The sequence below is a fragment of the Harpegnathos saltator genome, unplaced genomic scaffold, assembly GCF_003227715.2.
Source record: "Harpegnathos saltator strain DR-91 unplaced genomic scaffold, Hsal_v8.6 scaffold587, whole genome shotgun sequence".
Classification (NCBI taxonomy): Eukaryota; Metazoa; Arthropoda; class Insecta; order Hymenoptera; family Formicidae; genus Harpegnathos; species Harpegnathos saltator.
Window position 1 is genome coordinate 924,894 of NW_020230412.1, and position 12,568 is coordinate 937,461.

At 36.2% G+C, this 12,568-nt stretch overlaps 1 protein-coding gene across 1 annotated transcript; it reads left to right on the forward strand.

Annotated features, from left to right (window-relative positions):
• Window positions 1-5,248: 5,248 nt before the first annotated feature.
• Window positions 5,249-11,975, forward strand: LOC105186977 (histidine-rich glycoprotein). Its single transcript, XM_011147522.2, has 5 exons — window positions 5,249-5,546; window positions 7,529-7,614; window positions 8,336-8,569; window positions 11,211-11,354; window positions 11,469-11,975. The coding sequence occupies exons 1-5, from the start codon at window positions 5,369-5,371 to the stop codon at window positions 11,634-11,636; spliced, it is 810 nt and encodes a 269-aa protein (XP_011145824.1). The 5' UTR covers window positions 5,249-5,368; the 3' UTR covers window positions 11,637-11,975.
• The last annotated feature ends 593 nt before the right edge of the window (window positions 11,976-12,568 follow it).

Consider the following 12,568-nt stretch of genomic DNA (forward strand, 5'->3'; position numbering starts at 1 on the left):
CCAAGCGATTAGACCACCGCCGCGACGGTAGTCGCACCGCTAAGCCGAGTAATTCCCTATCGTCTCGTGTATTACATAATATTCCGACAACAACAACGATGATGCGACATTCAGCGCATCGGGCGACTGATACAAACTCTACAAGTAGTCGCGAGACCGAGTCGAACGTCATTTGGATCGTGCCCGGTGAGCGAAGAATAAATGGCCCCGAAAATACAACGATGGAGTGATCGGCTTTTGGAAAACGAAGGTCATTGGTAGATCTACACTAGTCATAGGTAATGTTTATTGGCCGATTGTATACAACCGTTGTATTCTGAACACATTTACTGGCTGCGTTAAGCGAATACAGCAGATGAGTGACGGATTTGGATAGATGTTTTATGATTGATAGATTTCAAAGTATACATTAATCAAGAAAACAGAGTGTTAGAAAAAAAAGAGTACAAGATTTATATACACAATAGGTAATATTCATTATACTGACAAGGAAACACAAGTAAGTGTCTCCCTTCGATCTGGATGAACTTGAAATATATTGTAATTAAGACCAAAATAAGAGATACGTATTTTTTTATACATATTTAATCGGCCATTTAAGGGATGAAACGCCCTTCTGAAAAAGATTGGTTTTTTTTTTCTTCCGGAGCATGTATCATCAAAAGTATAAGAGATAGAAAAACACTTTCCGAATAAAAATTCAATATTTGATTTGGAAGATACTTTATAATGGCATTTTCATTTTTTTAATATTGAAATTTTAACCATACTCCTACTACTTATCAATTTTTTATAATCCAAAAATTTTGTTTCTACTACTAAATGAAAGGATATTTTATGTCGAATCTAACCATGTATATTAATGCTATTTTTCAACATACGAACTTTCCGAAAAATAAGTAAGAATATTTCTATGTAACGCTGTACGTAGCTGTCTATTCCATTCAATGTATATAAGATGTCCAGAATCTTTTGGAAACAGAGAATTGTGAAGACTAATCAGATTAAACTGGGAAATAAAGCCAAATATCATTTTGCAAAAATCGCAATAGTTATTAAGTTATTAATGATTGAAAATGACCACATGTGGAAGCTTTTTTAATCGATAACTTGAAAATTTGCGTACTTACTTGCGTACTTATCTCAAAGTGATAAAGGACTTTTTTCCTTAGAATGATCTAATCCACAATTATATGAGGGCTATTGTGTCTAGCGACAGGTTCAAGATTCAGAATTCAAAGTTTAATACACTCATATTTATTATTGTATACAATAGCCATCATATAATTATAGATCAGGTCATTTTGAACAAAAAAGTCCATTACCATTTTGCAAATAAATATGAAAATTTTCAAGTTATCAATTAAAAGAGCCTCTAGATGTGGTCATTTTCAATCATTAATAACTTAACAACTATTGTCATTTTTGCAAAATGGTATATCACTTTTTTTTAGTTTAATCTGATTATTCTTCACAATTTTTCATTTCCAAAAGACCCCAGACATCCTGCATACGCAACACGCTCTCTTTGAAGTTCCTTACAGTAAGAAACAAACAAAATTGATATACTGAATGTACAATCCTAAAACATTTTAATATAAAACAACAAAAATAATAATAACAATAATAATGATATAAATTATTTTATACACAACAATAGTCATATATTTTCACATTACTCCGTCTATTTCTAGACACTTGACATCTTCGTACAACAGAATTGTGAAGTCTCTGTCAAAACTTAAGCTATTTAAATAGAGTACACGTCGAAAGATGAACTGGACAGATTGAATCGACTACATGGCTTCCTCAATTTTCCGATTTCCCGAATCCATTGGATTTCTTTTTATCGGGATGTATTAAAAATTTATTCTATGTTGGTTTATTCTATATCTTAGGTTGGTGTATTACTGCTACTTTCCCTTAGCGCTTGTACTACTGAACAATCTTTGATAAAATACTAAAGAGAGCAACAATTCTATAAATATGAATCAGTTAAGATTAAAGTTATTTTTACTCAGCTAAATTTGTTAATTTATAAATTTATCGATTAAACGTTAAAAAGAATTGTAATAATATAAGCAAACACGACAGATTTAAAGAGAATTGTTAATACTAATATAAGTAACAAACACACCACAGATTTAAAGAGAAATTGTTATATAAAATAAAGTATATAAAGTATATGAATCTTATTTACAGGACACTATTAAAAATTATGTAATGAATTAATTCTTCATTTTTTTCACTAAATAATTTTATTAAATGAAAATATGTTATAGATACAAAAGAGCGTACTATGTATGTACATTATTGAACTTTAAGTTAATCTATTTTTAGGTAAGTTTTAGGTAAGTTTTGTAACATAAACAACATTTTTAGAAGATTAAACAAAAAGATATTATATGGGAACGTTCAGAGATAAAATCAGAAACGTTTTATTTCGACATTGTCAACCCTAATCTGTTTTTCGCTTACTACGAATTGTTTTTTCAGTCAATTTTTCGACGCGAAAATATCGAGGGAGATTATTGAATGTCAGACACGACATTTCGATATTTTTTAAGCATCGCGATCCCTCTTTTCGGGCTTAGTTCGCGACAAATATATTTTACTTGTTCGAAGCGCCGTCCTCGGTAAGCCGTGACATTGGAATAGAAATCGGGTGTACCTGTTGAAATATGCAGCGGTTCGTGTCGATATTTGAAATCGCGTGACCTAGCGCGGCGCAGCGTGACGAGAACCGCGTAGAAGGTTGCGCAAATATTTCAAGTGTCATTGGCGCATTCGATAATTTCAAGCCGAAGAAACATTTGAATTGTCAGGCAAATGCGTGAGAACGCATATAATCTGTTAATGCCAGTGCAACTTACGGTGTCTCAGCGGTACATGGATTAATAACTTCATATGAATTAGTTCTAATTACGTCGGCGGTAGAAAGGAAAAGGATTTCATCATGCTGAATTAGCGTTAAAACATCTCCAATGTGGCTTATATCGAATTTTCCATGACGACAATGACGAAAACGAGATAAGAGAGTGAACGGAAAGCTGAGAATTCGCATTAGTCCGGAACAGATGATTCAAGAAAAAGAGAGCGAGGGAGGGAGATGGAAGTATTGGAGTAAAAGTGATTATTTACACGGTGGCTTCTTTTCTCTTCTTAGCCATGGTTGTGCGCGGAGTTGGCTTAGCGGCTGTATCCGATATCCAGTAATTGAGACACTCACGTTCTCTTTCACGTTCTCTTTCTCATCCGTTTGTTCCTTTATCGTTTTGGTATTGTTTCGCCTGAGTTGTGTATCGACGGCTATAAGGTGAAACCTCGTATTTACAAAAATAGCCGTTTCTGGACTCTAAGTTGAAACAAACTTGAAATATGTTTTAGGACATGCATTTTTCTAAAAAGTCAAAATTTCGAAATCCGGAGATTGGGACACTTTCCCGAAAAGTCATAACATCGAAATCTGCATACTCAAACAATACTCCCAAACACAATCTTTACGAATTATGGAAAATATATAATGTTTTGAAAAAGAACTCGCATCATCTAAACGTTTAGATTTTGTTATTACCCAAGCGGTTCCGCGCATCTACTAAAATATAGTTTTTTTTTTAAGAATAACGCAAACGCGTTACAGATTTTTTACATTTAAAGTGACAAAATCTCTCATTATTGTTACTTGTAGTTCTCTTGCCTTTTTACATATGAGAAATTAAAACATGTCTAATTTACAAGATATAATATGAGCTTTATTTAAATTTTTAAATACATTTATCTTTTGAGTACATTAATTGTATGGTATAATTAAGTACATTGATTCTTAATTATGATTAATAAAGTGTGTTCTATTTAAATACATTGAAACGACAGGTTCTTGCCGTCAATCTGCTGTCATATATTTTACCATCGGATTCTGTTGTAGTTTTGCTAACGAACTGCCGACTAAGTCTGCAGCAAACAGATTCTGTTTTTACAAGTTTGATTACTTAGGAAAATATATTGATGTACTAATATAATAAAATTTTAATAATATTAATATAAAACTATATGTACTAATATTATAATATTATAATAATATAATATAATATAATACTAATAAAGTACTACAAATATAATCATAATTATAATCACAATAATATATGATATATAAATTATATAATATGATATTGCTCTTTCTCATTAAATAGGTATATAAAGTATACAATATTAAGATTTGTGATTACAATTTGTGCAATATTACAAGCGGAGTTTTAGCAAGTAACATTCCGAACAAGTTTGGCAAGTTTAACTTTATTAAATAATAAAAGTTATTTTAACAAAGCCTATTTGAAAAGAGATCTCTTCAATGTCGTCGTTCTCACGCTAATAAGACATAGTTTTATACGCGCACGTTATAAATTAAATATAATTATAATAACTGCTTTTCGATTTTTATTTGGACGAGAATAATCTTTGAGATGTAAATATGGTTGGAATATTGTGAGCGGCAAGAATATGCATCGATAAATAATAATCGACAGGAGAAAATTGCAGGAATAAAGTCACAGTCACAAACGTGCCGATAAAATACAAATCAAGTCTGTTCGGTTAATAACACGCGTTTTTCAAAATTATGTCGACGAGTTTGCGAGCGCGTCGTGCAGAAATGCATTAATGAATTCAAAGTTGGAATCGCGCCAACAAGTTGCGATCAGGAGCGCACTCTGATAAATTGCAGGACGAAGCTCGCGTTAACAATTTGCAAGTCAAAAACTCGCGAGTCAGGGTATTCACGAACGAGTTGCGGGTGAATGAATAAATCATGCATCAAAATTGCAACAACGGCGATAAATCGCGAACTAAAGAATTAACGACCGAGAGCGCGGAAAGAGAAGGACAGAAAGAGAGCGAGAGAGAGAGAGAGAGAGAGAGGGAGAGAGAGAGAGAGAGAGAGAGAGAGAGAGAGAGAGAGAAAGAGAGAGAGAGAAGTGGAAGACTACAAGATATGCACGTCGCGCTTCGTTGGCGATTTTATCCTCGCTCTCGCTCTGCGAAGATCAAGCGCGACAAGTGAAAGCGACGACAAGGAGATGAAGGCGTGTTTCTTTGCTTTTATGCAGCGTCATCCGTCATCATAAAGTTCATCCGGAAGAGAGAAGTCCTTTTCTTCCAACGGTTGACTGGAAAAACGCAATCGCCGACCGACGATGACGAGGAAAAGGGGGCGACTGTCGAAAGCGCTCGTGTAATAAATCCGCGCCGCGATCGCAGGTACGTCTCAGTGTCCCATCTCGTCCTTATCCGCGTCCTCTTACTCCTGTACATCCTCAGAACGCGCTTCCTGTTCCTCGCGCTCGCGTGTGCGCGCGCGTGGAACGGTACCGAAATGGCGTCTCCGTCGTCGTCGTCGTCGACGTCGTGTGTCGACATGTTGAAGATAATGTGGCTATTGTTGACCTTGGCGACTCTTCTTGATGCTCTGGCAACGGTCAGAAAGGTTAGCCAGGCTCCGGCCGGTTTTCGTTATTCTAAGGATCAGAAAGCGGAGGCCACGCATCACGGAGGTATGTATCTCTTTTCGGTGATATATTAATAAAATAATGACAAGTAATAATATATATTATGAGAAATATTATTTGTTGCAGAAATAAAAATAAATAAATAATATGTATTTAAATAATATTATATTAACGTATGATATATCTGGAAAGTATTTAATAATATTAATAATTCAATAATATATTACTGTATAAAAATTTAATTCAATAAATATTTGGTATAGCACGTCAGTAATTTAGTAATATATTTTTATAATATATAATAGAGACTTATCAGTAATTTATTTGGTAATTTAATAACACATTTTTAATAATTAATTTATTTGTGTACGTATCAATTTACAATCATTGCGCTTGTAATTTTTTGAAATAACATGGCTCTCTTGTTCGTGCAAAAATTTTCAATGGTGCATATATAATAAAATAAATGACTTTTATTATATATATAGTTTTAAGAAGTACATAAAAACAAAGAGAATAAGAGAGAGAGGGAAGGAGAGAGAGAGAAAGAGAGAGAGAGAGAGAAAGGAAGAAACAAAGCACACGTCAAAATCTAATTGTTGCAAGTTAAAATACAGTGTATATATCCTTCAAAACAACCTTCTATTATTATGTATAATAAAATAAATAATTTTTTTAAAGAAAACGACATCTCGAGCGATGTGTGTGGAGAATTTATCGGTGCTGGAAAAACTCGAATAAATATCGTCTATTGTATATTTACATACGCGTCGACGTTTTCGTTTCATGCGCTCGAAAATGTCGATGAAATAACCGTTCTTGACATCGACAACCGGAAATTTAATCGTACCGACAAAGCTTTCGGTGGATTACGCGGATTCATCGACGATCGTGTTAATTCATACGCGCCAGAGAATTAGAAGCGTGATTGAACACTGTGTTGTTTTGAAGGAGGTGTATATGCTATATTTTAATTTCCAATAACTAGTTCCTGCTGTGTGTTCTATCTCTCTCTCTCTTTCTCTCTCTCTCCCTTTCTCTCTCTCTTTGTTTTTATATACTCTCCAAAACTGCGATTCAATTAAGATTTCGTTATTTATTATTTAATTTCAGAAATACAGACGCAAGCTATCTCATTTTAATTGTCACCACGAATTATTTCGAAAGTAAAGAATTGGTGAGAGAAATATTTAAAACGAAGGTTTGAATGGTCTCTAGGATCTCAAAGGAGCAACTACATAACCCTCTAAAAAAATTCATTCCTCTCAAAGCATGAGGGTCACTTTAATTTTTAAAATAGCAACTTCTACTTTTTTATCATATATCTTCAAAGGACTTTTCAAGAACCTTCCAAATCGTCTTCCATGTCATCAGAGATATCTTTTACGATCCTTTTAACTCTTGAAAAATTATCTCTCAATTAAAAAAGTAAAGGAGATTTTGTACATCAACTCCAAGAGAAAAAGAGTAACTTCTAGAATTATAGCAAATTGTATTATAATCTCTTTTCGAGTCAAAAATTTTTATTAGAATTTTTGTTACAATTTTTGTTAGATAAACTCCATACATGCTCGCGAGCGTGATAACGCGAGATAAATTTGTCCCTTCTCTCACTTTTTGTTCAAGAAGATAAAAGATCACAAGCGTACTTGATAATAAACTTCCCGTGGGGGTACAATGCCCTGCGATTCACGCGCATTACCGCTTTTTATCGAGAAAGCGCGGACAGTTAATTCTCATCTCCGACATGATATGCGTCCATTTCGCTCCCGGGAGGGGAGTGATACCTCCGAATATACAAGCAGGCGACCTTGGTATCATATGCAGGGCGGCAAGAGGAAAAGAGAGAAGGAGAGTACGTTCGCTTTATGGGCGCACAATGGGAATTTTTCACTCCCGTACGCGTGCGGTAAACGACTCCGCGGTAAACTCCCCGCGCAAATCGAGAAGCTCGTTAAACGAGAGCGGCCTCTTACCGACGACAGGCCTGGTCTCTAGATGGTTTATTTACATTTTTATTCGAACAGGCGGCGGCGACAAACACCGGGAGGAAGGTAGCGGGACGAAACACCACGAGGACCATCACGATTCGCATGGCCAGGAGAACGATAAGGTATGCACGATAGATACCCGTCGTCTTTTCAACATCGCGACATCGACGCGTCCAGGTTGTCGTCATCGGCGTCCTCGTCGACGACATCTTCTCTTTTTTTATCGTCCGTAATATAAGCGTCCACGGTCTTCGCCCCTACGCGTCTCTCTCTCTCCCTCCGTCCTCTCGGATCCTCATGTCCTCCTCGGCCTCCCGCCCCTTCTTCCTCCCACTTGGCTTACTTGGCTTTCCTGCGAAGATATTTATTGCGAGGTCGTTTTTGCGCGATCGTTGTCCTCGAGGCACGAGACTGGTCTTATCCCGTATTCTGCGAGCGACGTAATAAGCCATTACCCCTTTGTGCGCCGTCGAATGTGCTGTCGATATATCCCGCTTTACGTTTCGACGAAAGCCACCCTCGCCGCGGAAATTTATGCGACGAGCGGACTCGCGCGAGCGCCTCTTTAGGAAAGCGAGCGAGGATTTCGCACGCCCATTGTGCCATGAAACCGGTGTTTTTGCGGTGTCACAAAACGCGCCGCTCCGATGCGAGCTCGGCGCTTTTCACGAGGAAGCGAAGCTCGGCTTTAAGCTCGACGATGCTTCTCGTGAGGCACATCGTCGCTTTTTCATTTCAATTGCTCGTTTACGCGAGAAAGACCTCTCGATCCTGCAAATGTTCGTAACACCGATTTATCGGCCGTATTCTTCCGTACTGTGACGTAATTTGCGTTCGGTGAAGGGTTACAAGGTGTTCCACGAGTTCGAGAAGAGCGACAAAGGTCACCACGATAAGGAAAAGCACGAGAGCGAGTACGACGTGGAGGACGGCGAGGAGAAGAAGAAGCACGAGGAGGGTGGTCATTACGGAGAGCAGCATCATGGCGAAGAGGGCGAGAAGGACGCCAAGTTTGGCGAGGAGGGCAAGCACCAGAAAGGATACAGCACGAAAGGGGAGCACAGCGTGTTCAAGAAGGTACTATGCGCCAGGATGTCGCGAAAATAATTTTCCCAGAGGAGAAGTGATCATACAGAAGATGTGAGAAGAAGGCTTAGGACTTATAAGAGTAGGGATGATATTCATTATACTGAGTAAAAACTACTCAGTAAATAGGGGAAAGTTGCCTATATTGCACTAGTTTTCAATTTTTTTTCTATAATTTGCAGATACTTAATAAAAATGGGATAAAGACTAATTGGAAGTTATCCTTGATCTAGTACTGTGATCAAAAAGTATCCGAACTTTATTTTTAAAAATCAAAATTACAATTCAATCATGAAAATTCTTATAGTCTCCTTCAAAGTAGTCGCCATTGCTTGCAACGCACATATGCCAGCGTTTGATCCAGTCCTGGAAACATCGCTCATACGCGGCAGACAGTATGGCCTTCAATTCACGCAGCGATTTTTCTTTGATGTCCTCAATCGATTCGAAACGCTGTCCGCGTTATGGTTTGGTTTTTTCAGTAGGGGAAACAGGAAATAGTCGCAGGGGGCCATGTCTGATGAATACGTTCGTTGAGTTTTTGGAGAAAATTTTGGAGAAAATTCAGGTTTTTCGGAATTAAGCGCGATGCGACCGGTTTCATGTCTAGTATATTGGACAAAATGTGCTGGCACGATCTAAATGATATTCCAACTTCAGTTGCTATCTCTCGCACAGTCAATCGGCGATTTTGGAGCACCAATTCTTTCACTTTCTCGATGTGAGCGTCATCTGTTGACGTTGATGGTCTTCCAGAGCGTGGGTCGTCTTCAACGGATTCTCGTCCCCCTGGAAACTTCTTAAACCACTCAAACGTACTTGTTTTTGATAAACAATCATCGCCATAAACTTTTTGCAACATTTTAAATGCGTTTGTGAACGAAATTTCGTTTGCAACACAAAATTTCAAATAAATTCTTTGCTCCATATTTTTCGACATCGTAAAAATCGCCGTGCATAACGATCTTCACTGACATAAACAACTGCCACTTTCAAACGGTTTGAAGGAACGCCATGATTTTTTCACGCTCAACAATATATAAAGATGCAATAAGTTAGATTAGATTAGGATTTTCTTGGGGAAGGGGTGCGGAGGAAGGGCGGAGCTCCTCCGCCGCTTATATGTATTGTGTTTTAAAATAACCTCCTGCAGGTTTTAAATGTTAAATGTAGACTGTGTCGAAAAATTATGTTCCATTAATGAAACTTCTTTTGTTGATAACTTTTTAACAAACAACGCTGCCTAAAACCTTATGCACATTATTCAGGGTGATGACCTTGACAATATATGTCAAGGTCAAAGTCATTGAAAGTGCATCCCCTATACTGCATAATTATCAAAATTATTATTTGTTATATATGTATTATAAGAAGCAATGTGATATAATTTTATGAGCTTTTATTTACATTATCTTTTTTTAATAATGATTTGTAGTGCGGTTATATTTTTTCATTTCTTAGTAACGATTGCAATAATGCATTTTTTAAATAACAGCATTTGTTATTTTCATCGTTATTTTGTACATGTAAGATATCCACTCATACAGTCAATGGAAGAAAAAATGCAACATTTTTATTTCGATGGTTTTCAAAATACATTCGGTATCCAATAGGAAAATCCAATAGGAATTATCTTCTGAAAATTGTTAAGAAATATAATTCTTCTATTAGAGACGTGTGTGTTGCGAAATTCATTGAGGTAAAATTATAACCTTTCTTTTGTAAAAGGAAAATCTATAAAACTTGACGAAGGAGAAAAAGAAACGGAAATTATAACAATTCGCTTTTTAAGTAATTTTTTGAGTAACAACGTGGTAACGAGTTATTTTTTAAAACGATCAACGGTAATGAATTTTTTTTTTAATATATAACGAATAACGAGATAACGAGCTATCTTTCAAAAGCAGCGTGTAAATAAGAGATATAAAGAGAAAGAGAGAGAGAGAGTAACGTGTGCGTGTTGAAATTCGTAGTTGCTTAAATAGTGATTGCCGTTCACGTAATGCCAAAGCTGCAGTAAATATTTACACGAATGTTATAGCTTTCCGAGATTTATAAGATCAAACCGTATATGGCTTCGGTACTGCCACTCGTGATGTCCGGGCTTCCGTATGATGTTCCCGTATTTAGCGTTTTAACACTGTTACGGTTTACATTAAGCCAGCTTCATACTATGTGACAATGTAGGCCAACGTTGGCTATGAATGTTGTGCCGATATTAGAGTCTAATATTTATATGTGATTTATATGTAAAAATCTAAGAAAAAAATTACACAGTTTTACACATGACACAATTGACATCATATTGTAATCGCAGTCGACTTAGCTAGTGTTTTTTTTAATAACACTAAATCATATCTAGTCTCGAGGATGCAATTGATAATTCTTCCGCCGTCATAACTCATCTCACCATAGTTTTATACAATTAAATTAATTTATTTCGGCATCAACGTTTAATTAGACATAGCAGCTGTTATTAGGTTTATAGTTAGTAAATAATAATAACACACATTTTTTATGTTAAAACCAAATTTTCCTTTCTGACTTTTTTTTTATTAATGCGTGTATGTGCATGAATATATGTATGTGCGTGTGCATGTGCATGTAAATTAATATGAAATGTTACTTCAAGGATGAGTACGAGAAGAAGCATGATTTTTACGACGAGTACCATGAAGACGGAGAACACGAGAAGCACGGCGGTTGGCATGAGGAACACGAGGGCAAGAAGGGAGGTCACGAAAAGAAGGGCCACCTACAAGCCGGCCATCATGAGGTCATTATTCATCGAGCTCATTATGATTACCTAGTCTTGAACGTCGTTCTTGCGTCGTTAATCACTTTGCCTGTTTTCTCAGTCGCGTTTATACGAGCCTGCTTCTGATTTCAGGGTCATCATGGTTCGGACAAGAAGTATGACGAAGGTCATCATCATCACGACAAGAAAGGTCACAAAGCGTCCGATGGGCACAGCAGTCATCACGAGTACGACGAGAGATACGGTCATAAAGGTGGCCGCGCTTCGGGACACAAATGGTCGAAAGCTAATCACCATTGACGAAACACGATCGCTACGTAATCGTCAAGTCTTGCTTATTTTTCTCTTGCTGGGAATTTTGCGAAATTGATCTGCAGAGTTTGCGATGACGTTGGACGGAACCTGTTGCAACGCACTAAACCATCTTGGGGACCGTTATGGTGACGATAACAATTTTCTACTCGTCATCAGCGTGGACTGCGCACATGTTTACCGCGAAATTTTTATCTATAACGAATAGTTTTTACTTACTTACACTTATTATTATATATAGTAATCTTAATGCAAGTACAGAAATCTAACATACTTAGAGGACGATAACTAAGATTAAACTTGGTTGAATTGTGGTAAAATATTCTTTTCTTTCACTCAGTGAGTAATAAACGAATAAAAATAACGTTTGCAATATGAAAACACTTAACTCATCGAAATTTATATTTATGTTACTAAAAAGATTTTGTAGTTAAAGGATTAGAATTAATGTCTACTCGTTTCTTAAAGTTCTCAAATTGGTATTGCAACTATTATTATTGGTGTTATGTTACTGGAAATTGGATGTTGAAAATGTTGTCAGATTGTCATCGCTAACAAAGGGAAGGAACATGAAAGGTAATTTTGTTGTAGCTCCTTCTCCCGTTGGAAATATAAAACGGAATGACAACGTTTCCGTTACACAATATTTTATTTTTACAATATATATGTTCTTAATAAAAAATCATAATTTTTAACTTCGTTTATAATTTGATGCATCTACGTCTTATTAGTATTGTTATTACTACTACTTATTAGTATTGTTATTGCTACTATGACAATTATGCCTATAATGGCTATGCTAATCGATGTAATAGATATGATGAAGTTTTTGTACAGAGAAAATAAATGTGATGTTTCTTCTAATTATTTGTTAGTTTCTGATAATTTACTACGTAAATTGGTCAACTTGGTTGTATGCG